Source organism: Convolutriloba macropyga, chromosome 6 (genome assembly GCF_964194025.1).
Source record: "Convolutriloba macropyga chromosome 6, txConMacr16.3, whole genome shotgun sequence".
Lineage (NCBI taxonomy): Eukaryota > Metazoa > Xenacoelomorpha > Acoela > Convolutidae > Convolutriloba > Convolutriloba macropyga.
The window spans coordinates 13,520,889-13,547,890 of NC_134473.1; the positions used below are offsets into that span (position 1 = coordinate 13,520,889).

Consider the following 27,002-nt stretch of genomic DNA (forward strand, 5'->3'; position numbering starts at 1 on the left):
TGTGTTCAGTAATTTCTGAAAGAAGTGCGAAAGGGGATACCATAGAAAAAAATATCAATAGGTGCGAGGCTGTAAGCTGAGAGAAGCTAACTATTTTTCTATACTGTTTGTTTTGTTTTCGTTTGTCAGCTGCCTTATTTTTCATGCCTGAAAAAGCTCAGAGAATTTTTGACCTCTTCACTTCGCGCTCCTTTATGGCTTTTGCGTGCGTGACGTCATTTGTTATACCTTTTAGATGAATTTCGCAATTAGTTTTTCGTTCATATGCAAACTAAGGTCACGCGAGATAACCCTAAACTCCAGGATCATGTCGGTTTGTGCCCCCCGTGCGTTAGCGTTATGCTCCTCACAGTTACAGAGCACTTTTCAGTACGTAGTAGTAAATCATTGTGAAAATATAGCACGTGTGTTTTGGGTATGCATTTAATACGCACCCACTAAGCTGGGGAGGGGGGCACAGATGGAAGAGATCCAAACTCCGAAAATGCATAATAGAGTAAGAATAATGCTTTGAGTATGAAATGAGCTATTGGAAATTTTAGAAAAAATTAGGTTCTTTCCCATTATAGCCTCCCATGAAATTATAGCCTCTCATTATGTAATATTTATCATGATGGGGGGTATATTGGGAAAGAAAAAAAATTGTTACAGACAACTTGATCCAAATTTGTTCCCTTCTATATTCCCTGGCACGTAGGCCTCCGAGGTTGGCATTTTGCAGGCTATATCATTCGCATCATTTACTGCAAATTAATGGTTTTGTATTATAGCTCTTTCTGGTTGCAATTAGACCTTGGAGCTGCAGCCCCTCAGCTTGGGCATGTAACTTTTTTACCGCAGGGGCTCGTACTTTTTACCTCGTTAATTGCTATATAACACAATTTGTAAACGAGGGGAGGATGCGGAATAGACACCTAAAACTCTAAAACAACATAGATCAGAAAGAACTAAGATTTTTCTGATTGTTTATTTCGGACAGCAAAGTAAAGGTGTTTACTAGTTTTCATTCTGGCTAGTCATTTTTTTCGCTATTCCAGCAGATTTCCATTTAACAGTATCAAACGATGGGTGACGGCATCTTCAATTGGCCTTTATATGCTAACGCTGTATCGTCTTCTATCAAAATAACATGAGGATCTTTTGGTAGGAAGTCCTCGTCGTCTCTACGTTCGGCATGGACACATTTCTCCATCTTTGGCAATTTCGAAAACCCGTATTTTTGGCTTGCATGCTGTTGTAGATTCAAACTATACAAATTGCTCAAACAGGCCCCTGTATTTGGTAAGCTTTGAGCCTTGTTTAAATTTCCAATATGAACTGTTGTTTCTTGTGCAGTCGAATGTTCCTCGAATTTGAGCCCATCACTATTCGAATTATTGTGCGTCGAATTGTTCTGGGCTTTCGTGTTCTCTCCCGCTTTAGTCTTGCATTTGCGCCTCTCATTCTAAAACATATGTGGGAGTTGCACACAATACCTGAAGTTAGCTGCAGCTTCAATCAACATATTTGCAGCTCTTCTCTGTAATCTCTTGGCCAAATTTTTAAATGTGCGGATCTTTTAAATTCTTTTAAATTCCTTTAACGACAATACCCCTTCACCCTCCAAAGCCCTGCACGAAATAATAGCCCCCACTCCCATTATCGTATGTTTACTATGCCTGCAGGGGCTTTACGTTATATGACAACTAAGCTGTGGACTGTATTGGGAAACACCCCCAAAAGCTGCTTGAACGGCTGTTATGGAACACGTTTCATTGTTGGGTCTTTCCCATTATAACCCCACTCCCCGTTATGGTATATTTACCGGGTCTTAGTGGTCAGATAATCTATAGCCCCCCATCATGATAAATTATACCATAATGGGGGCTATAATTTCATGGGGGGCTATAATGGGAAAGACCCTATTTACCATGATAGGGGGTGGGGGTATAGGTTATCTGATCACTAAACTAGGGAGGGCGTCTATAATATGGAGAGACCCACGTGGTTTCGATAAGCACGTGGAAATTCTCCCATCAAGTGCAGGGGAAAGGAGGCACAAGTTAAAATGATCCCAACTCGCAGTTGTGAAAAATGCAAAATGACAGTCGTTAAAAGCGAACAACCCTCCTCCCCCTCCCCGCCTGAAATTCCGTGCTACTGCCTAATATGTGAGTGCATGTTAAAATGGTACGTGTCCCTGACCTTTTTCCTTACCTGTGTGGACATAATAAAAAGGATGCATATTGGGTTAAGCAGAATAGATTGCAGAGAAGAGCCATGCTTATGTTTACCAGCGTTTGTAGGATGAAGACAATAATTACAATTGCAAATGCGAAACAGGACATGATCGGAACCAACAGTCCCATCACCACAAAAGGAACTAAGCAGAACGCCATCAGTACAATAAAAGCCATATCTGCAAAATGCCAAATCACTTTACCAATTTTAAGGGTAGTTTGGAAACTTAGCTTCTTAGAGCTAAATGTGTGCAAAGTCACGTGCTAATTTCCTGATTTTAAGTAACTTTTAAAGTGCTTCCTTTGACATAAAGTCAACATGCAGTTGAAACGGATGATATTCTTACATGTTTGACTCCTGTTTGAAGGTATAACACCCGACTTAGCTTTTTCTGCCATGACAGTTGTTTGTAACCAATTTGGTATGAGTGAATGATATCTTTTCGTGGATCTTTTCCGTTTGTGCCTCCCAGTACGTTATGCGTCCCCCAGTTACAGAGCACTGCCATTACATAGTAAATCACTGTAAAAATAGTGGGTCTGGGGGATGCAAATAATATGCGCCCACTAAGCTGGGGGGGGGGGGGGGGGCACAAACGGAAAATATCCCTTTTCGTTAATGTCATAACTTGAGAACTAGCATATTATCAAGCCTTGAGTCGTACATACTTTGTTAGAATGGATGGATCTTTTCCTTTTGCCCCCCCCCCCCCCCCCCCAGCTTAGTGGGCGCATATTAAAAATGAGTGTAGAGAGAGAAAGAAAAAGAAAGAAAGCGAGAGAGAGAGAGAGAGAGAGAGAGAGAAAGAGAGAGAGGGGGGAGAGAGAGAGAGAGAGAGAGAGAGAGAGAGGAGAGCGAGAGCGAGAGCGAGAGAGAGAGAGAGAGAGACAGAGAGAAAAGTGGTTTTATTCATAGCAGTTTTTGAAAACTAAGCGGGAAACGTGGGTGTGAAAGTTTTGGGTTTTCCCATTAGAGCCCCCTCCCAGCTTAGTGGTCGGATAACCTAGAGTCCCCGAATAATAGTAGATATACCATAAGGGGGGGGGCTGTAATTTCTTGGGAGTTATAACGGGAAAAACCCAAAAAGTTTTTGCTATAAGCCAGCAATTTTTTTCTGATCATGTGCGGCTTATTCAGAGCAGTTTGATAGTTTTAACTCTTTTTCTCCCCTGAAATAGTTTTCATCAACTGTTAAAACCTGTTATTCTATAGGAAGTTTTTTGACCAGCGAAAACGAATCGGATCTTTTCCGTTTTTGCCCCCCCCCCCCCCAGTACGTTATGTCCCTCCCCCCAATTACACAGCACGTGTCATTACATAGTAAATCATTATGTAAAAATATGGCACGTGCGTCGGGGGGGGGGGGGGGCGTGGCAATTAATATGCGTCTTCTGAGATGCGGGGCACAAACGGAAAAGATCCAAAAAATCTTGTTCTATTAATGCCTTTTTGAGCTATTTGTCATTTTGCTGTAAAACAAACAATCAAATTCATTATTTATATTTAGTTGGTTGCAAGATTTTCTGTTCCATTATCGAATGCTGGAATTTTCCAATCGCAGTCATTTTTTTATGGAACGGGCCAAGTTTGTTTCAAGAAGCATGCTTTCTGAACAAGAACCCTGCAATATATGAATCAATCATATCGCTATTAGACCCCTGCATTTTTTTTGCTTCCCTCATATATCCCCTCCACATATTACACGGTGTTAGTGTGTGCAACATTAGTCAGATCCACAAGACTTTCTGAATGTTATACATCTTAAAACACTCACGTGCACCTTTTAAAATGCCGAAAGTTTGAAGTGCCAGAAGTCAAAATGCCAGAAATTGCTACTTAGCGAGAAGTTGAATTTCGTTGACTTTCGTCATTTTATAATGTGCGCGTTTCGTGTTTTAAGCATGGTTAAGTGACTCTGCAGAAGTCACTTCGAAATTCTGACTTAATAACTCGAAGCGCTTCACGGTTATCGATAAACGCCAGAAATTCTCAGTGATTTCAAGCAGAGTCACTTAACCATTACTTCATTGTTGTAAGATGAATGCTTGTCTAGAACTTATTATCCAGACTATGAATCCCAAATTATGGTTTATCCTGGCTCAATTTAATTATTGATGCACTTCATTAGTGTATCAGATTTACTATTTTCAACTTTTACAACGAATGCTTTTTTCGTTTCACAATGGGGATCTTTTCCGTTGTGTCCCCCAGTACGATATGCGCCCCCAGTTATAGAGCACGTGCCATTACATAGTAAATCATTATGTAAAAATATGGCACGTGCGTCTGGGTGTGCAAATAGTATACGCCCACTAAGTTGGGGGGGGGGGCACAAACGGAAAAGATATGACATTTTCCCTCATATACCCAATTTTTGGGTCTACTTTGTCCCCTGTTTTGTTTAGGGTTGGAGGGGAGGCTCTCATATATTTCAACCGTGCAGTCCTTCCTACCGATTTATTTCAAATTTTCAATCATGAGGCATGTGCAAACCTCCCTTCTATTCATCTTCTGAGTCCACAGTTTTTTTCTTTGACATTTTCAGCTGTTTTTTGCAATAGTTTTTTGTGGCAACATCAATGCTCCATGCGTATTCGAGCATCAGGATTTTGTGGAGTACCATTCGAGATTCAGAAAGCCTGGTTCCTGTTCTACTACTATAATCCACTCGGCATCCCCTTTTTTACATTGCCATCTGTCCTGTCGAGCTAGTTGGTCTTATGGGCTGCTTCAAGGCATCTCACGACCGCTAGGGCAATGTTTCACTGGGGGGAATAGTCTCTCGGAATAGAGCTGTTTCACACTTATGATGAGCTTCCATGCAAAGGCTTGACCAATTATGATGGCAAGCCTTCGTGGATTTTGAAACTGAACTGTCAGCTAACTGCGGCTCGCCTACATTGATTTCTGACATCGGATATAATTGTAACAAGGATGCTCGTTAATTTGCGTTCGCACATGTCGTCCCGACCCGAGCTCATCTACACTTTTGACTTAATTATCAACCAAGTGAAGAGATAATAAAAATAGATGTTTGAATTTAAAAACGTTTAAAAACCTTACTGCTTATTGAATTACATAATGCCATGCCTCGTTACAGCTCTGACGAGGTCTTTCATTGAAAAAACTACGAGAAAAAAACAACAAAAGAAGCAAAAACAAAAATTCCACGGCAAAAACTAAATTTGAACGCACCTAGTAACAACGCCAAACTGCAATAGTATAAAACCTTAATTGCACAAATTTACTTTGTTCATTCTTTACAGCAGATGACAATTTTCCTTAATGAGACTAGGTAACAAATTCGACAAAAGGAAATAATAAGGCGAAATTGAAAAATCAATCATTATTTTTTAAACCAAATAATTTCTAAAGTCTTAAAAATCATTAGCTTCTAACTGAATAATTCTTAATAAATTTACTAAACTTTCACTATGAAACCAAAAGGACCTGTCGTTGGTTAGATTAATCCATAGGAATGGACTAGAGAAGCAGAAAAACACAAAAAATTAAACAATTTGCGAAAACACAAATTATTTAAGCCATTAAAATCATTAGCTTCTATCTGAATGCTATGTATTCTTCCTTCCATTTTCATTCAAACTAATTCAATTAAAATTTTACTGAAAGATTAAGTAACTGCATTTGGGCCAGATTTGAAAATCATTGGCTTCTGTTATTACGCGAATGTGCTAAAAGAAGAGAAGAAACACAAGTACACCACTACAACTTTATCTAAACGCATATGGTCCACAAACAAAACATCAGTTACGACATGATAGTACTGGACATTTAAATTATTCGAATACAAGAAATTGAATGAGACCTCAATGATGAGAATAAGCTGCAAGTTGACGAAAAAAAAACAAAAAAACTGAAAAATTTAAAAAATTGAAAAGGTATATCAAACTTTGAGACTAATCGCTGTAAAATGACTGCCTCGGGTAACATCAATCCTTGAATACTCAATTACAAGATTTGAGATCAGTCAGCATTTTACGCCTACCTAAAGATTTAGAAAAAATAGCAAAAACCGCTAATTCAAAAAAATGAGCGAAAATGGTCGAAGAAATTTAAAAAAAACTTTTCGGTATTGACTTTGCTATCATCCATTAATTTTTGTGACTTCAAAATATCAATAAATATGAACAAATACATTAAAACCACGAAATTTCTGAGAAAAACTTTAGTATCAACGCCAACAAACTCAATTGCTCTCAATGTAGGCTAATAAATACACAATGTTATGCCTCGATGTGACAACAAGGATTTTTGTCATTCATAAGTCTTCAATAGGACAATAAAATAAGACAATTGACTATGAAAATAACAACAAATACAGGTAAAATCCAAAACATTAGTAGAACAGTTCGAGAATAAAGCGTCGAAGCCATTTAAACCATTAGCTTTCCTTTGAAAATTTTATCTGTGATCCATTGAACGTCCTTTCTAAGCAAATTGGAACTAACACTAATAGGATAATATGATGAGATTTAAGAAGAACCAAAAACGTATCCAAGAACTTAAGTCCAAAAAGTTTATGAAACCTCGCGCATCGAACTTACCAAACCAATAGTTAGAAGATGAAGCCGCAAATAAGATTATATTTGTTGAAGTAGGTAAGAAGAAGTTCCGGCAATTACTGAGACGTTCATACAGTTCACGAAGATAAATTTACGATTGGTTAATATTCAGAAAATTTTTTCGAAAAATTATTTTTGAAGTCTTAACAGCTATTAAATTCAATAGCTTTCAACAGAAGTCAGCAAATACACTGTCGTGACTCGATAGAGAAACAAAGATGTTTTTCATGCATGGGTAATCAATAAGACATCACGATAGGTCTGATGACTATGAGAACAAAAACATACAGAAACCAATACTTCATTAGAAAAGTGCGAGAAAAAAGTGTGGCAGCCCTTTAAACCATATCCTTTTATCTGAAATTTTTATCTATGATCCATCCCTTTAAAGTCTTCTCAAAGCCAAAACCAACAGGAACCAAAAATACAAAATTATTCAAAAATTTTTTTTTGAAAGCTTGTGGCATCGAAGCCATAAAACCAGGAGTTAGAAAAAAACGGTTACCAAAATAGTTTAGATTGCTGAAGAAAAAAGGAAGGAGGTGTGGTCATTACTGAGAATTTCTTAAAAATCATGAAACTAAGTTTATAATTGGTTATTGTTAATTTTTTTTGAAAACTTATTTTTAACGTCTTAACAGACAATAAGTTCAATAGCTTTCATTAGAAGTCAATAAATAAGCTCAGTCATGACTCGATAGAAGGACAAAGATATTTGTCATGCATGGGTAATCAGTAAGATATCACAATAAGTCTTATGACTATGAACACAACAAATACAGGCAAAAACCAAAAAATCAGTAGAAAAGTGCGAGAAGAGTGTCGAAGCCATTTAAACCGTCAACTTTTCTCTGAAAATGCTTTGTCTATGATCTATTGAACGTCTTCCGAAAACCAACGGGAGCTATCCAATTTAGGATGATGTGATAAAATTTCAAAGATTCAAAAATACGAAAATTTGCAAAAATTTTGAAATTGTTTTTGAAATCTTGTGGCATCGATGTCATAAAACCAATAGTTAGAAGATAAAACCGCTAAACAGGTTTTTTTGGCTGCATTAGAAAGGAAGGGGGTCCTGTAAGTTTTGAGGCTGACTTACAATTCGCAAAAGTAATTTATGATTGGTTAATGTTTAAAAAAATTTCGAAAAATTTTATATAGTCTTAACAGCCATTAGCTGTCCAATGGAAGCACTAGATATGTTCATCTAATGCTCATCACGGAACATATTGCACTTTTAACCAAAAAACATGAGCAATCCCTTTGAAACGATCTTTTCTGGTTCATCGGGCTTCATTTGACTGTAAAGGAGTTTTGTCATTAACGGATACTCAATATGAAAAGTGACTTGTCTCTAGGTGACTTAAAAAACTAAAAAAAGAAAAGTTTCATAAAAAAGAGCACTCAAATATAATTCGATTTTTTTATAGTGAACTTCCCTATGAGACCAAAACTACTCTTTTACTCGCCTTTGGTCTTTTAGGAACACAAAATTGGTTCATTGTTGCGTGAAATGTAATTTTGAATGAAAAATTTTTAAGATAGGATCATAATTTGAGGAAAAATTCCACTAAAAGTGAACGAAATCATACCAAATATCACGTGTTAATTCAAAACTTTAATCCTCGATAACTCCTCGGAAAATACGAAATTCAAAAAAATCTTTTTTATTTCAAAATCTAGGCTGGACGAGCTTTTTAATGATACCACTCACATTTCGCTACGATGAATATATCGATCGGCCAAAATTGACTGAACAAAAAAAACCCATTTGAGTATATAGTTCCTTCGCTTACAAGTGGGGTCGGAACAACAACTGGTAATAAAATTTCAAATGGGGGGCTAAATGTTACATGCCAACTAAGCTATAATGGAATGACCCGTCTTTGTAAGCTATTTTTCGCTTGATCAATGTTTCATCTGACCCTTTTGCCTTTTCGTCCAATGAAACGGTTAGCGACCGGAGGGCATCGAGTAGCCGAGCAGCTCTCGAAGAGCTTTACGCCCACGTAGTCTCTAAGTATGCGATTGGCCGAAACTTTTTAAAGAAGTTTCCATTGTCTAAAGAGTGGTTCCTTATCTTAAAAGTTTGACCCCCTCAACCAACCCGGCACTTTCTCCAACAGTCTTCCCGTCCACCTTCTTCTAGCCTGCGATCTGAACCTCACTCGTCAGGTCCTACCCCCACTCAACTTGACCCCTATGCTAGCATGCCTCAGACCCAGCTGGCTACTACCGAAGTCAAGGTTTTAACTTACCTTTGCGCGTCGTTACTTATTTATGGGATCTATTCCGCTTATACCCCCAGCTTAGTAGGTGCATAGTTTTTGCACCCCCAGACCCACGTGCAATATTTTTGCATAATAATTTACAATGTACTGTTACATGCTCTGTAACTGGGGCGCATAACGTACTGGGGGGGGGGGGGGCACAAACGTAAAAGATCCTAGTTACGGCTGGGTTCCGAAAGTTTTCCGATTGAAGTAGTTTTTTTGAGTTTTTTATTACCTTTTCTATTGATAATAATTGAGTTGTTTTCTATAACGAAATTTGATTAAATGTTGAGAAAGTTTTTTTTTGCTTTTTTGTTTTTCGCTGTTTTTGTTTTTTGCTTTTCAAAATAATTTTTTTGGTGTTTAACTATTTATCATTCGTTTATTAGTGGTACCGTTTTTAATTTTTTTTTCATTTCTGAGTTTTTCTTGTTTAGTGGGTTGCTTTCGCAGTCTCTGATAAAACTGAGGCGTGTTACAAAATTTTCCGCGAAAAAAACTTTGGCATCTTACAATTTGCAGAAATTTTGTTTAAAAATGTAATAAGAGGTTTTGGAATTATTTGTTCATTTTTTCTCAATGTTCCCCGGATTTCGATCACAAATAGTTTTAAAGGATCTTTTGAGAATAAGCGCTTTGTAGTCTTCCAGAGATGTTTATTTTTGTTTTTTTTTTGGTTCACGTTTTTCGTTTTACATAAGCCACAACGTCCGCTTTTGACTCCTTGCGTACCTCACTCGCTGTTTCAAACAAATAGATTTGAAATTCTTTCACTCATTTAATTACGCAAAGTAGAGAATACAATACGGTCAAGGTCAAACGAGAACAATCGGAGTAAACTGGGTAAGCCCAATTATAAATGTCAGCTTCTTGAACTTGTTTTTGTATGTCTTGATTACCATCTCTAATGCTTAGTGGTGTTGATAAGACGTCCTTGATAATAAACCTGCATCGTCTCTTGCAAAACAGGATTATGGCTAACTACGGAATGAGATCAAAATAGTTCGCACTTTGAAAGTAGCAGCCGTTTGAAAAATCAACGGCGGCTATTTTTTGGCAATATGTTGGCTATGTTTCAATAATTAACTAAAGCTTTTTCGACCTGACCAGCTCACCAATTGAGCCTTACGAGCCAAACTAACAGACTATTTTTTTTTATTTTGGAGAAAAATGAAACTGTTAGCATTCAAATTTTAGATACTTTTGGTATCAGCGAGTTGAATAGCAAATTTTTCTGATTAAAAATGCAAGAAGGAGCAGAAAACTTGGTCTCTCAGAAAACTTTCACATAAAATAGAAAGAAGAGGCAGAAAAAAAGAAAAAACTTGAAATTATAAATTAAAAAAACTCAGAGGTTTGTTTTAGTTCTAAGTGCTCACGTGTTAAGAATCAAAATGTAAAACTGGAACCTATCCAAAAAATACTTTTGCAAGATCAAATTTGTTTTTATTCCGCATTTGAACTGGAAATCCACACATAACTCAATGCGATTATTTTCTGTAGCAAAAGCTGTAATTATGCTAAATTTCTTGACGGTTATATCTTCCAAAGTATTTATTGCTGCTAACATCTACACATTGGCCAACGTGCAAGCTTTGAAAGCTTCGATTGCTCTTATAAGTTGAAGAACTTATTAGTTGAAAGACTTTTTCAGAAGTTGAAAGAAATTGAACGAAAATTATAGCTAATTTGGGAAAATATTTTTTAAATCTTCAACACCAATTCAATTTTGTCACAATCTGCAGTACTACTTTTTGTAGACTGGCAGTACCTTAGTTAGACATGTAAGTGACGAAAGGTAACAGGGAGAAAATGTTTGAAGTTTTGAAAATCTTGCTAATTTCTTGAAGCTGATGTCCTCAAAACCAACTTGGTGCTTCTTAAATGAGTTCTTCAACTCACGCGCAAGGTTTCCGAACGTTTCAGTGAACCCTCAAATTTAAAAAAACTCGAAATGTGACAAATGTCAATAAACCTAATACCAGTACATACAAGTATAATACAGACCTAAAGAATTTTTGCTTGCTCTAGAACTCAATAAGCTTGACGACCAACGTCAACTTGAGCCATTTAATAAAAGGAACTCCAAAACGGCTCAAGAACTCAAGTGACCTTTTCACCTTGAATTTAGGTCTTCCCAACAGTGTTAGCACAGTTTATACTTGAAAGACCACTAAAGCCAGCTTCGGGCCTCTAATGAAGCGTAAGTTTGTAGGACTTTACTTGTCGCATTTTGAAAGCAACGTCTTTGGAAAAACGGTGTTGATTTCTTAAAAAAGGAAATCCAGACATTTTAATTGCCCTTGAACGAAGTTCGTAGCAATTATTGTAAACGTGTTGATTTTTTATGCAAATTCATTGCTTGACCGTTTTTGCGCTTTTCTTCTAGAACATTCTTTGACAAGTGACTTTTTCACGCTTTCGTTCTTCATTTTTGAGTGGCCTCTATTGCTCTCACTCCGAAGTAAAGCTTGTTGCTGATATAAACTCGGTTGCAGCATAGCAACAATAAGGGACAAATAGCCCAGTTGGAGGTGCATATGGTGATTAAGCGGGAGGTCAATTGTTCGAATCACGGTGGGGTGTTTTACCACCCGCCTGTCGTTCGAGAGCAATTCTTCCGACATTAGTCGGTTTATGTTATGAATTGTAAATAGGCGAAAAGCTCTCGGAAACGAACTTGAGATGGTGGTTTTGTTATGTTGATATTTTTGTCCAACTACGACATAGCACATGATAGATATTACAGTGAAAGAATTCATGCCCAGACAACGGCGGAGAAACGAGTCTGGAAAGCGATACAAAATATAAATATTCATTTCACCTACAAGCTGAGTAAGCCCAAGGATTATTTCTGAAAACTGTAATAACGTTTCTGTTGAAATCAGGGACTATGTCACCGAACGCTCAAAAAAGAACCAAATGAGCGTTGAAATCTAATCTATAACAAATAATGATCAATTTATTCACGTTGGAACTCGTATCAAACTGTCTGGTTTTAGAGACAAAGTCTAACTTATGGTCCTAGAATACTAAATTTAGACATAACCTGCTAACATCAGAATCTTTAAGCCTAAGGCTTCACCTGTTTGTACCATTTTTCAGGTCGAAAAGTTCTAATCAAATGGTCGGTCGAAAAAACTATCAGACAAAAACTTGATCGTACAAAAAATTGCATTAAAAAAGACCAGCAGGACTAATATAGTTGCTACAAACTTCGTTTGAGACCAAGAAAAAAACATAACCGACTAACGTCGGGCGAATTGCTCTCAAACGAATGGCGAGCGGTTGGCGTCGTCAGTAGATAGCCACAGTTTTTTGAGGCTAGCTTCCAGATTTCTCATTAAAAATGTTCAAAACTAATTTTTTGTCTATGGAGATATTTTAAGTAACCCATCTGCAAGACTTGAAAAGCTTCGCTGGCCAGTAATGATCGTTAAACTCAGAAAAGGACGAAAATATTCGAAAATTTTGAAAACAATTGCAAATTTTTAAAAATCTTGCTAGAATTCAAGATATTAAAATCTTCAAAACCATTTCATTTTCTCAAGAGACTATCCAGTATTTCTTTTTCAAGCTTTAATTAGTTTCTCTGGCTCGTAAAGATCCATAAACTTGGAACATGATAACAATTTTCCAAAAATTTGAAAAAAAATTTTACAAAAAATTGCTCAAGTTGAAGTCAATAAAATATTTATTACCATTCCATTAACTCTAGAAACTATGCGGCAGCTGATCATCACACCTTGGATCCTGGTGCCGCCGAAAAAAATGATATAAATTTCAAAAGATTCAAAAACTTGTAAAATTTGCAAATGTTTTTAAAAATTGCTGATATTAAAAATGTTCAAAACTAATTTTTTGTCTATGGAGTTATTTTAAGTAACCCATCTGCAAGACTTGAAAAGCTTCGCTGGCCAGCAATGATCGTTAAACTCAGAAAAGGACGAAAATATTCGAAAATTTTGAAAACAATTGCAAATTTTTAAAAATCTTGCTAGAATTCAAGATATTAAAATCTTCAAAACCATTTCATTTTCTCAAGAGACTATCCAGTATTCCTTTTTCAAGCTTTAATTAGTTTCTCTGGCTCGTAAAGATCCATAAACTTGGAACATGATAATAATTTTCCAAAAATTTGAAAAAAAATTTTACAAAAAATTGCTTAAGTTGAAGTCAATAAAATATTTATTACCATTCCATTAACTCTAGAAACTATGCGGCAGCTGATCATCACACCTTGGATCCTGGTGCCACCGAAAAAAATGATATAAATTTCAAAAAGATTCAAAAACTTGTAAAATTTGCAAATGTTTTTAAAAATTGCTTATATTAAAATCTAGAAAAACATTCCATTACATCTAGAAGCTATGCAGTAACCTATAATCAAACCCTAGAGGAGGTTTTGTGGCTCTTGAGGCTGGAGAAACCTAAAAAATGACAAAAAAAAATCACAAAACTAGAAAAATTCAAGTGGCATAAAAAAACTGCTAAAATTTGTGATAGTAGAAATTAAAAACTAATCCGTGACCAAAAAACATTTTCCAGTAACTTCTTATCAAGCCCTAACGAAGATTTTTTTAAGGCTGAAAGACCTGAATAATGACAATAAATGTCAAAAAAATTGCAAGTTTTTTAAAAAAAATGCTAAAATTCGTGGTGTTGAAATCTTGAAAAACCTTTCATTACATTTCGCAACTATAGAGTAACCTATTGTCAAACCCTAGAGGAGGTTCCTCGGCTCTTGGGGTTGGATAAACCTAGAAACCGACGAAAATTTTCAGAAACCTTGAAAAAATGCAAGTGGGTGGGAAACAGTGGGTTGGGGGGCAACAGCGCGGTTGGGGGGGGGGGTTGGGGTAATAGCGGGGAGGGGGTCAACAGTGGTGGTGTCTTCAACCTCTATGAACCGCCCTTCACACCATAAGTATAAGTCTTCAAAACACTTTGAGCTGAAACATAGCTGAAAAGCTCTGAGAGCACTTAATGCCGGCTGGGCGCTACCTGTTTATCCCGTTTTTGAGGACGAAAAGTCAAAAGCGTCATAAGAAAAATCGGCAAAGCAAAAAATCATAAAAAAATACCAAGAGGACTAATATAATTGCTACAAACTTCGTTTGAGAGTAATTAAGTCCTGAAAAGTAGCTGTCATTACTATTGCTAACAGTAAACAATTATGATCATTATTATTCATTAGCTTACATTTCTTTCATGATTGCTGTTTTATTACTTTTATGATGATATTCATAACTTTTGTGCACGGCAATTATGGTTTCTGAGTCTTTGAAATTTTGGTTTTTGATTTTGAAAGTGAAGTCGGGCACAGCCTTCAAGTAGCATTCTGCATTGTCAAATCTAATGAGAAGGCTTTGCTTTAAGGGTTTCGATATCTTTATATATTGATGTTTCAGTATGCTTGTTCTATTCGAATTGTAGGCAGCTCACTGCAATGCTGTTTTTCGTCTTGTCTTTTCCCTTCTGTTGACCATCTCAGCGGGCGCGTTTTTGCTTTCCCTGTTTCACAGATTGTGAATACATTTCCATCTCCGACTTTTACAGCCTTGCTGGTAAAACTGTCGCGAAGGTTTTTCCTGTAGTTTGCTTTATTGGTAGCTGACTCTTTAGATTTTGTCGACTCATTGACGAGTTGAATTTTTTTAGTTTTACGCCCCTTATTGCGAATGACTACCGTGTCATTTTTTTCCCGAGAGAATGATAAATTGCTCGAGTAGTTATTGTTCATAGCATTTGTTTTGGTGTTGCATTGCACGTCGTTCGATTCAAATTCAGATTCATAGTCGCGATCCGAGTGTCCGATTCTCTCGGTTTCGTCATCGGTAGTGCTTAAATATGATTGGCTACTGTTGTCATCTGAGTCATCGCCATCAGGGTTGTTATTGAACTGAAATTATTAGGTAAAGTTTGTAAAATATTGTGGGAAAACTGAACATTCGAGCTTTGGACCCTTTATGGGATCTATTGTTTCGGCCACAGTGTTTTTTTCTGCCCCTTAACAAATTATGTGCTGTTATTGGCAGAACAAATCCCTTTTCCGATAGTTTTGGTAGCAATTAATGGGGCGTAACTCAGTAAGCCGCTGGGGACAGTGTTTTTTCGACACTCCAATTCTGATAGCGTGATAAAATGACCGAACCTTTCGAAAATGGAGTCCTTCCCATTATAGCCCCCTCCTCCCCCCCATGAAATTATAGCCCCCATTATGGTAAAAATTAATGGGGGGGCTATATGTTATCTGACCACTAAGCTGGGGGGGGGGGGCTATAATGGATCATTACATAATAAATCATTATGTAAAAATATGGCACGTGCGTCTGATGGGTCCAAATAATATGCGCCCACTAAGCTTGGGGGGGGGGGGCACAAACGGAAAGATCCTCGTAGACTGACAAAGTTTTGAGACAGGGTGGAATTTTAATTGTTTAGTCTGTGGCACCAAACGTAGCCCCGTTTTTCCCAGTGCCCTGCCTGTTGTGTTGTCCCTTCACGTTACATGCTCATTAAACCCATTGTAATGAGAAAAAATCGGATCTTTTCCGTTCGTCCCCCCCCCCCAGAACGTTATGCGCCCCCGGTTACAGAGCACTTGCCATTACATAGTAAATCATTATGTAAAAATATGGCACGTGCGTCTGGGGATGCAAATAATATGCGCTCACTAAGCTGGGGGGGGGGGGGGGGGGGGGGGGGGAAAGATCCAAAAAATCATTTTGTTCTTGATCTCTCGCTGCGTTGAGCTACAGTTAAGCTGTTTATTACGTTGATTTCTTGACTGTTTTTGTATATTTTCGTCTTCAGTTATTCCGGAAACATTTCCTTAACTTTCGCATGTACAAAAAGGTTACCACACGTGTGATACATCAAGTGTGCCATGGACGACTCCAAAATTTACTGATAAAGTTTTGGTCAGGACTTACAATGTTGGATCTTTCCCATTATAGCCCCCCCCCCCCCCCCCACCCCACCCCACCTACTGGTCTGATAACCTATAGCCCCCATCATGGTAAATAACGCATAATAGGGGGCTATAATGAGAAAGACCCTCAATATTTATTACTCACCATGTAAGAGCACCAAAAGACCAGCCCAACAATGCTGAGTGAGAAAATGAGAGAGGCAGCCATGACAATAATGAGGAAGTAGGTCAGTCCAAACTGCTCCAGCATATCAGTCATGAGTTGAGAGACACCACTTAGCGCAAACACATTCGAGTAGTCAAATGCCCCTCCCATAAAACTAGCAGCTGCACCTACATCTGGATAGACAATTCCGGTTAATTACATACGGAACAGAACCGCAAATGTAAATTCATAGTTTAAATCATGCCTATCCGCCAGTTTCATTTTGAGCACCAAGTATGTTTTGACTATGATGGCAGGCGCGGGCTAGAATCTAAATCCTTCTCCAATACCAAGAAATATCATAAAGATGTAAAGAAAGGGTTTCAATCTACCCTAACGTATCGGAATCAGTGATTAGTTGTGGACTGTTAAAGCAAAAATCATTAGCTGTCAGTTATAAAAACGCATTATGAAAAATGATGTAAAACAAATAGGGTATTTAAATGTTACCTTTGTATGGATTTCGCCATCGGAATAGATGGCCTTCATCCTCCAGCGAACTGTTGCCTCTATAATTAAGCATTGTCTGGTTGTTGAGGGCTGAGGATATATTTCCACCTGTTAAAATTGTCATCATCAATCGCAGCAATTGATCACGCGAGCTCAACTGTTTTTGTGGCAATTTTCTGTAAGTAAACGTAGGTAAAAATATGTGACTTTTCGTGTTGATTGTAGGTAACGTGGCGTTAATAAGCAAACTTGAGTTAGCGGACACGTTCATCATCCTTCCTTTTCTTTATATAGTTCTATTGTTTACCCCTTAAATACTCATTCAAAAGGCGGTTGCCATCTTGGATCTTTTCCGTTTGTAACCCACCCCCCCCCACCCCCCAGTTACGTTATGCGCCCCTCAGTTACAGAGCACGTGCCATTACATAGTAAATCATTATGTATAAATATGGCACGTGCGTCCTGGAGGGTGCAAATAATATGCACCCAGTAAGCTGGGGGGCACAAACGGAAAAGATCAGCCTTCTTTCTGCTGATTTTTTTCCATTGTTTGTGATTAGGGCCACGTGTCAAAATAATCAGACCGCTAATCTGCGTTTTCAATTAGCATATTTCTATGCGATAAGTAATGGTTAAGTGACTGTGCTTGAAGTCCTGAGAACTTCTGAAGTTTATCGAGAACCGCGAAGCGGTTCGAGATATTAAGTCAAAATTTTGATGTGACTCCTGCAGAGTCACTTAGCCATGCACATTTTAAAATGACAAAAGTCTGCACTGCCAGAAATTTGAATGCCAGAAGTTGTTACTTAGCCAGAAGTTGATTCCGTTGACTTTCATCATTTTAAAACGTGCGCGTTTCGTGTTGTAAGCATTGTTACGTGACTCTGCAGAAGTCGCTTCGAAATTCTGACTTAATATCTCGAACGGCTTCGCTGTTATCGATAAACGCCAGAAGTTCTCAGTGACTTCAAGCAGAGTCACTTAACCATTACTTCATTGTTGTAAGATGAATGGGGTCTTTCATCCCCCCAGCTTAGTGGTCAGATAACCTATAGCCCCCCAATCATGGTAATTATACCATAATGGGGGGCTGTAATTTCATTGGGGAGCTATAATGGGAAAGACCCGATGAATGCTTGTCTGGAACTTAATATTCACACTATGAATCCGAAATTATGGCTTATCCTGGCTCCATTTAATTATTGATGCACTGCATTAGCGTATCAGATTTACTATTTTCAAATTTCACAACGAATGGTTTTTTCGTTTCACAATGAGGATCTTTTGCGTTGTGTCCCCCAGTACGTTATGCGCCCCCAGTTATAGAGCACGTGCCATTACATAGTAAATGACATGTAAAAATATGGCACGTGCGTCTGGGTGTGCAAATAATATAAGCCCACTAACCTGGGGGGCTCAAACGGAAAAGATCTGACATTTTCCTTCATATACCCAAATTTTTGGGTCTACTTCGGCCACTGTTTTGTTTATGTATGGAGAGGAGGCTCTCATATATTTCAACCGTGCAGTCCTTCCTACCCATTTTTTTTAAATTGTCAATCATGAGCCATGTGCAAACTTTTTTGCTATAAGCTAGCAATTTTTTTCTGATCACGTGCGGCTTATTTAGAGCAGTTTGATAGTTTTAACTCGTTTTTCCACCGAAATAGTTTTCATCAACTATTAAAACCTGTTATTCTATAGGAAACCTTTTGACCAGCGAAAACAAATCGGATGTTTTCCGTTTGTGCCCCCCAGTACGTTATGCGCCCCCCAGTTACACAGCACGTGCCATTACATAGTAATCATTATGTAAAAATATGGCACGTGCGTCTGGGGGGAGGGGTGGCAAATAATATGCGCTCTCTTAGCTGCGGGGCACAAACGGAAAAGATCCAAAAAAATTTGTTCCATTGATGCAATTTTGAGCTATTCCTGTCATTTTGCTGTAAAACAAACAATCAAATTCATTATTCATATTCAGTTGGTTGCAAGATTTTTTGTTCCATTATCGAATGCTGGAATTTTCCAATCGCAGTCACTTTTTTATGGAACGGGCCAAGTTTGTTTCGAGAAACATGCTTTCTGAAAAAGAACTCTGCAATAAATGAATCAATCATATCGCTATTAGACCCCTGTATTTTTTTTGCTTCCCTCCTCATATATCCCCTCCACATATTCAACGCTGTTAGTGTATGCAAGAGCAGTCAGATCCGCAAGATTTTCTGAATGTTATACGATTTAAAACACTCACGTGCACTTTTTAAAATGCAGAAAGTCTGCAGTGCCAGAAGTCAAAATACCAGAAGTTGCTACTTAGCGAGGAGTTGAATTTTGTTGACTTTCGTCATTTTAAAACGTGCGCGTTTCGTGTTTTAAGCGGGGTTAAGTGACTCTGCAAAAGTCACTTCAAAATTCTGACTTAATATCTCGAACCGCTGCGCGGTTCTCAATAAACGCAAGAACTTCGCAGTAACTTCAAGCAGAGTCACGTAAACATTACTCAAAACACGAAACACGCCCATTTTAAGTCGACGAAAATCAACGGAAATCAACTTCTGGCTAAGTAGCAACTTCTGGCATTTTAACTTTTGGCACTGCAGACTTTCGGCATTTTAAAATGTGCACGTGAGTGTTTTAACAAGTATGTGTTAAAACTTTCACGTGCACATTTTAAAATGCCGAAAGTCTGCGGTGCCAGAATTTCCTACTTAGCCAGAATTTCGTCATTTTAAAGCGTGCGCGTTTCGTGTTTTAAGTACTTTAACAAAACAGTAGATAGCTCTAAAGTTGCTCCAATTACTTTACCGTCCTCTAAAAAGAGTTTTATCACGCAATTCCCTTCGCTATTTTGTTGATTTTTTTGTTTAATATTTCTGATCTAAGTACGCTTATTCACTTCGCTTTTTTGTTGTTTATTTTTTGTTTGATAGTTTTGATCTAAATACGCTTATTTATGATTGTAATTCAAGACTTCGATTGGTTTCTGGTATTCGACCAATTTTTGGGCAAAATTTGTGTCTTTCCCATTATAGCCCCCCCCCCAGCTTAGTGGTCAAATAAGGTATAACCCCATCAAGGTTAATATGCAATAATGAGGGCTATAAGGGGAAAGGCGCCAAAATTTTTTTGCCTGATCGTTTTTGGGCTTTGCTCTAGAACATTTTTTCGATTTCACTTCTCGGGTGACTTTTTCATGCTTGACTTTATCATACGTAATCTAAATTGCTCTTATTCACAATACTATGTCTGTTTCTAATATAAAAGCCTTTGTAAGTCTAAAGATACAAGGCCCTGATGACTGCGTTGTTAATGCGTCTGTCTAAAACGCCGGAGGTCCTGGGTGCGAGATTCTCCTAGTTGGATCTCCGAGTTTCTGAACCCAAAAAAAGTTATTAAGGCTACAGCACTATCTGAATTAATTTATCCCGACTGTCTTTTGACAGCAGTTTGTCCGAATTTAGTGGGTTTATGTTGCAAATTGCTCACCATTTGATTCTTTTCCGTTGATGAGATTTTGAAATCAGTTTCCGTTGAACTGCTTAGTTTTAAAAATTCTGTGTTTAGCTGAGCAGTTTTCATCTGTTTAATACGCAGTGATTTCTCAACAAGCTATTTTCTATTAAACAGGTGAAAACTGCTCTGCTAAACAGAGAATTTTAAAAACCAAGCAGTTCAACATAAGCAGATTTCAAAATCTCATCAAAGGAAAAGAATATAGTGAGCAATTTGCAACATAAACCCACCAAGGTCGGTTTGGCGCTACCCACTACTTTTGATGCTTATTAATTAGTGCCGGGCTCGGTTTGATTGGAGGAAAATTTTGTGTCACTTTGTGATCTATGGTGTTATACAAGTGGCGTCTATGGAAAAACGCTGCAGGCATAATCTACCCACCTTTATACTCCTAGTTTGCTAGAGCTTGAAACTTTGCGACCTGAAGTGCTTAGTGCCCTGACACGAGGGTGCGTGCGCCTTGTTTTGGGTACAAGCAATTTAAACATTGATTTGGCGCCTGAAGTTGAGCATGTTATCTATAGCATGTGCTGCTTCACGTGTGTTTTTACCAAATAGCTCTGAATAGTTGGCTAATTAAGAGCCGCGAAGCGATAGTGCTATTATTATTATTGGGGACATCGTTGTTTTTTTTTTTAATTCGTCGTCTCCATCGATGATTCTTGCGACCTGAATTCTTGGAATTGACCTTCAATTTCAGTGACTTCTGCTGCTTTGCGTGACTTAACTCACTCAAAAAATTGACTTCCGAAATCACTTAATGAACTTTAAATTTTATGAACAGTTACTAGTTGAAGATCAATAGTGTGCATCCAAGTAGTGCCAAACGTGTATTCCCTAATCCTTGAGTATTAGAGTCTTGAGTTTTTGATTTCAAATATTAATTTTGAAAAAAAATCTATATTAGGACTTTTTCCTTATAGAGCGTATGTGTCTCATAAAAATGACAGTCCGAATCTAACCCAAAACTCTAGTGGGATCTTTTCCGTTTGTGCCCCCCAGCTTAGTGGGCGCATATTATTTGCACCCCCCAGACGCACGTGCAATATTTTTACATAATGATTTACTATGTAATGGCACGTGCTCTGTAACTGGGGGGCTCATAACGTACTGGGGGGGGGGGGGCACAAACGGAAAAGATCCCTCTAGTGGTTTATTAAAGGACTGGTGGTCAATCTGTATCTTATTTCATTAGTTGTGTCAATTCCATGGAAGGCCACAAGCGTCTATCGCGGCTATTTTCCGGCAATCTTCCGGCTATGTTTCAGTTCGACCTGCCCTGTATTTTAACCGCTTAATCATTTTTAACCTGAGTTCTCTAACAGTTGTATAACAAATACAATAAATGCGCCCGAGGAGTAATTAACAAATATCAGATGAGTATTCACAGTGACTTGCCTCCTTTAACTTAGACCACTTTTTGGACCTCCGTTACCCCCCTCCCCATCTTAGTGAATGCTTAGTGGACATATCTGCACCTCCCCAAGATCACGTACCATATTTATACTATAGTTTAAATTAAATTTGCAATTATGTAATGGTGCGTGTTTGTAACGGGGGTGGATAACGTACTGGGGGGCTCAAACTAGAACTTCCGTTTTCTCTGCCTCCATTCTTAAATGAGTAAAATGAATGCAATGAAGTAAACAGTTGCGTACATTATTAATTTCTCTCGAACGAAGCAATTATTTTAAAAGTGTTGGCTCAACCGTTTTGACTTGACTTTAAAGAACTTAGTTACCCAACCCAAGCAGGCTACAATTGATTCGAGCTCCCACTGGTCGTCGTTCGAGAGCAATTCTTCCGACGTTAGTCGGTTGTTTAAACTGTTGTAAAAGCAGAGTTGATTTAAAACATGACCACGACCTCTTTTTTAACACTTGCTGCTATATGGGGTAAGCTAATTAACTACTCTGTGGAGTAGGTTATACAATTGTTGTATCGCAACGAGAGTTATTAAAGTATTACCACACGGTTGTTTTCGCCCCCCTGGTTGTTATTCAACCACTTGGCTTCGACTTGGGAGTTCGATGGCGATAACGATTGTATGGTAACTTCCATTAAGCAACTCTCGTTGAGATAAAACAGTTGCATGAACTATTGATAAAATAACTTATTAGTGCCCGCTTTGTACTTCAGAAATTTGTATCAACATTTTCTTTGGGATTAGACTAATTTCTTCAGCCATTGTTGCTATATAAAATTTGGCGGAAATAGATAGTGTAATCAGCGAAAAAGAATTAATGTCATTGTAGCTTAATGCCATTGTAAGTTTGTTTGGCATCATGGAGTTCTCGGGTTCGAATCGTTATCACTAATAAAACATTATAAGGTTACACATCCTTTTAAATTAGTTTGCCCCGTCTGCGGTTCGAGAGCAATCATCCGACGTTAATCGATTCATGTTTCTGTAATGATTATTAATTTCTTCAGCCATTGTTGCTATATAAAGAGTGGCGGAAAAAGATAGTGTAATCAGGTATCGTGTGGTTTAAATTATGCCACTGTTGTAATAGCAACAAAAGCTGATTTGGAAACATTGCCACACATTTTTATCGCACACTCGAAGTTATTCAACAACTCGGCTTTGCCCCGAAGATTGATAACTTCACGATAGCGATGACAACCGTGTATTAGTATTAATCAGCGTTTGTTGTTGGAATCGACAAGTTATAAAACTCCGAAGTGAAACCGAGTTGGGATCTTTTCTGTTTTTGCCCCCCCCCCCCCCCCCCCCCCCACGTCCATTTGCACCCCCCACTTACGCATGTTATAGCATATTGTTTGGATTTTATACAATTACATACAATTATGCACAAACGGCATTTACAATTTAATTATGCAGCGAAGTTCTGAAATTAAGACGTATACGGTAATTGAACTTTGCTTATAATGTAAGCAGACAAAGAATAATGCGTCATTTTTACTATTTTTGCGCTTATATTCCATAGGATTGGCTTTATGACACTATTTTTTTGATAACCGGAAACAAAAATCCATCCAATCTTGTGCTGGTGCCGGCACGTTATTGTGCCTAAATTGAAGGATCTCTAAGGACAAAAAAGTACATATTTGGGGGGTGCAAACAGCCTGGTTATATAGGACTGGGGGGCAAAAACAGAAAAGATCCCCGAGTTGTCGGATAACTTCGAGAGTGCTATAACTGCTGTGTAATAATGGTTCTACAGAAACTTTTGTTGCGAGTACGTCTACTACGCGTACTATGCATAGATTGAGCCACTTTATAGCTTACATTAGACTCCTTTCCGCTTTTATTCTCAGCTCTCTTTTATAGCAACCGAGGCGACATAATAGTGGAGGTTTTAAATCGTCGGATGTTCTCTGTTTGTGCCCCTAGCTCAGTGTTTCGTCTTATTTGCTAACCCCTGCTTCGACAGCATAGTGCTGTTTTGCATAATTATTTGCTTTGTAATAGCACGTGCTTTGGAACTGGGGTTGCAAAACATACTGGAGGCAGAAACGGAAATGATATATTGTCTAATCATAACGCACTTAGCCACTTGTGAGCCAAAAAGAATTAACGGCATTGTGTTTTAGTGCCATTGTAAGTTTGATTGGCATCATGGAGTTCTTGGGTTCGAATCGTTGTCTTTAGTAAAACATTTCTAGGTTACACAGCCTTTTAAATTAGTTTGCCCCGCCTGCGGTTCGAGAGCAATCGTCCGACGTTAATTGATTTATGTTTAATAGCCGCCCTCATCTTCTCAGCCGGCTATTATAGCGCTCCTTTTTTTTACTTCGTCGAACTTTTTTCGCTTTACCATTTTGCCGCTTTTTCAGCAGTTTGCGTGAAATCTTGTTGACTTCTCTAGGCTAGTTTCTCTCTTCTCTCATTCTGCTAAAAGTGAATTTGATCATCAGTTGCTCAGCAAAGCAATTCAAAATGAACAGAGTCAGAATAAAAAATTGAAGTTCGAAATAGAAACGGGATAAACCCATAAAGCCCAATTTTAGATGACCGCTATTTGAACGTCTTTCCTATAAGTCTTAGTTACAATCTCCTATGCTTATTGGTATTGACCTCTCTCTAAGAAACAGAAGTATGTTCAACTACGAAATGCCATCAAAATAAATCGGACTTAATAACGTTTTTGTACAAAAATCTTTCGATATCTTCTATTCTTTCAATCCCAATCATGCTTATTGGAATCAACGGCGGCTATTTTCCGGCAATCTGCCGGGTATGTTTCTGTAATGATTATTAATTGCTTTCGAACAAAGTTTGTTGCAATTATATCAGTTCTTTTTGTAATTTGCGGTTTTACCAACTTTTCCCCCCATAGTTGTTTTCCGTTGAGTATTTGACTTTTCGTCCCCAAAAACGGGATAAACATGTTCAGTCTGGAAGGCATTAATTCGCTGAGCAATTTTCTTAGAGCTTTAGTTGTATAAGTGTACAAATCACCAAAGCTGCTGAGACCTTAAATCATGATTTAAAAGGCAGTTTGGCGTTTCAAGAAACCTCACTCCTTGTAATTTTTTGTAGTTCATTATCTTCTAAAAAGGCAAACCCCTTTACGTCGAGCAGATCGCATTCGTATGAATCTATCAGAAATATGTATCATGAAGAGGGCTGTATAGGAGGGTTTTTCCTGCTTTGTTTCCTCATCCCTTGTTTTTCTCTTCTATTTCACTGAGATAGAGAGGTTATTGGCTGTCTTGATTGTTACTTTTGAGATGATTGAAAGTTGCTTGAGTTGTCGTCCTTCAGGACTTGTGCTGTTGCGATCTTCATCTTTCTTTTTGCAGTCTGTGACGTCACGTCACGCTCCGTTGAAACCATGTTTGATTCATTCATAATTTTTGCGTCGAAATGATGGCTTCACATTTTTCTCTCTTATTGGAGTGAATTTTTGGCTCGTCCGTATTAATAGTTATTTTTGTGACTTACTTTACTCTCAAATTGACATTTCTTCTCTCAAATCGACTTTTACTAACTTTAATGAGATGAGTTGGTCAAACAAAGATATCTCACTCTTATAGAAGGTGTACTTGGGGCAGCTGAGCAGTGCACTAGCCTAAAGTAGTTGAAGACATCACAAAATTAGAAAAATTTAATTTTTTCCGTTAGTTTGTCAGCTCTTAATCTTTTAGCGGTATTTTAGACTACAGTTCTACAAAGATGTAGCAGTTGTTTTCCTAGCAAGCAGTACGCCATATTTTTGTAATTTTACAGTAATGTTAACGCAAATAACGCACTCTGACTGTAAACCTATTGTAGTCTGATCTTGTTTGCTTCTTCGAAACTCAGCAAGTTTTGATTGACTGGGGTCCCTATAAGTCACCTAAAATAGGTCAAGAAACTAAGACACTCTCGCAAGCAGAGTTTTGGGCGAGCGATGTTTTTCACCACTAGTGCCCTCAATACTGTTCTGTACTACAGGTTCCCTGTGTGCGCACACTGAGTACTCAATTTGGCTACATCTACAGTCTGGATCTGTCGAGTGAGTTGCTAGTGGCTGGCTGTCAGAATGGCAAAGTGCTTATCTATGATCCGACAACCTTCGAGGCCAAGGGTACTCTAGAAGGACACGTATCAACTGTGCACTCAGTCGCCATTCTGCAGGTCAGTTTGTGTCAGCTTGAATGTTACGACTGAACAATTGACTACAATAAGCTCGGTGATGTGGTCTTACACTTTGATCTGTGTGGTTCCGTACATACTCATTGTACACTCATAAGAAATTGCCTAACGACTTAGTAACATTCTAAAATTGTTAAGTAATCTTAAATTGTTAAGTAACATTTTAAAATTGATATTCTACATATCTAACAAGCAAAATTATCCTTATAATCATTACTAAAGGAGCTTTGTTATCCTCCAATGGCATTTTAGATATTACCATACATGTTTGTTATATTTACATATTTTGCAATTTGATCTGATACAGCTAGTTTCAATCACATTTCAGACTAGAAAGATAAGTCCTTTTAGTGAGTCGATGAGATCTATTTGGATCAAACTGATTTTTTGAATATAAGTTTAGCTTTTCCTATTAAATTTGCAGAAGTGTAGTTTCCTTAATTTTAATAGGAACTCAGTTGAGATTCTTAGGCGTATTTGCTTTACTCGCAGATTCCATCTAGCGCGATCGAAAATGCTTAGACCAGAAATTGGCGAGTGGCATCTTGTTCAAGGTAATATGTCGCCATCAATATTTAGGTGCCTGGAAACACTCGTGTATTCAGTGCCTCCCAGGACAGGAGTATCAGAGTGTGGTCTCTGGAGAGGATGATTTGTGTCCAGAATCTCATCAGACACATTGGGGCCGTTACTTGTATCACCGTATCCAGGGGTCTTATCTTCTCTGGCTCCTGTGACGCATCCGTCAAAGTTTGGCAGTAATTGTACCAGCTGCAAATGAAGCATACAGTGAAATGAGCACATGGAGCTCAAATAACTTTATCAAATTTATCTTTTGAAAGCAATTCAGAACTTTAGAACTGTTTCATACCCCCCCCCCCCCCCACCGTGAATATTGTAATCCCATTTGTACTCCTTTAACATTAATGCTTGTTTTTTAACCTGATAATGGTTTTGATATCCTGATAAGAGTTGGGATTAACCACACAATCAATACAAACCATTGGAAATGTGTCAATAATAGATGGTTATATTCCTTAGTCCATCGGGGGAAGGGGGTACTTTTTATACGAAATTTCAAAATCTGTTCTGATACTTATATAACATAATTAATAGCCGCACAGCGATAGCTGGGGCTATTATTGGCCTTCTCTTGGTTTTTTTTTTATTTCGTCGTCATGATTTTTGTTACGACCATATGACGTCACAGCCACTT

General features: G+C 37.9%; 2 protein-coding genes across 5 annotated transcripts in view; one reads left to right on the forward strand and one right to left on the reverse strand.

Moving 5' to 3' along the window:
- Positions 1-26,696, forward strand: part of LOC142341493 (E3 ubiquitin-protein ligase TRAF7-like) — a 40,252-nt gene extending 13,556 nt beyond the window's left edge. Inside the window, exons 6-7 of the mRNA XM_075392462.1 lie at positions 25,586-25,768; positions 26,366-26,696. Coding sequence (XP_075248577.1) covers positions 25,586-25,768; positions 26,366-26,548 — 366 coding nt within the window. The 3' untranslated portion in view covers positions 26,549-26,696. The remainder of the gene's footprint in view (positions 1-25,585; positions 25,769-26,365) is intronic.
- LOC142341494 (uncharacterized) lies at positions 512-17,415 on the reverse strand. Of its 4 annotated transcripts, none has more exons than XM_075392467.1 (4): positions 17,175-17,413; positions 16,666-16,982; positions 16,156-16,349; positions 512-1,444 (listed from the first exon to the last, which is right to left on the reverse strand). In XM_075392467.1, exons 2-4 carry the CDS (start codon positions 16,937-16,939, stop codon positions 1,058-1,060), a joined length of 855 nt encoding a protein of 284 aa, XP_075248582.1. In that variant the 5' UTR covers positions 16,940-16,982; positions 17,175-17,413; the 3' UTR covers positions 512-1,057. The 4 variants fall into 4 exon arrangements, with proteins under 4 accessions (XP_075248582.1, XP_075248580.1, XP_075248578.1 ...); XM_075392465.1 differs by lacking the exon at positions 512-1,444 and adding an exon at positions 14,211-14,978 and having other exon boundaries at positions 16,666-16,974; positions 17,250-17,415; XM_075392463.1 differs by lacking the exon at positions 512-1,444 and adding an exon at positions 14,211-14,978 and having other exon boundaries at positions 17,175-17,415.
- Positions 26,697-27,002: the final 306 nt, after the last annotated feature.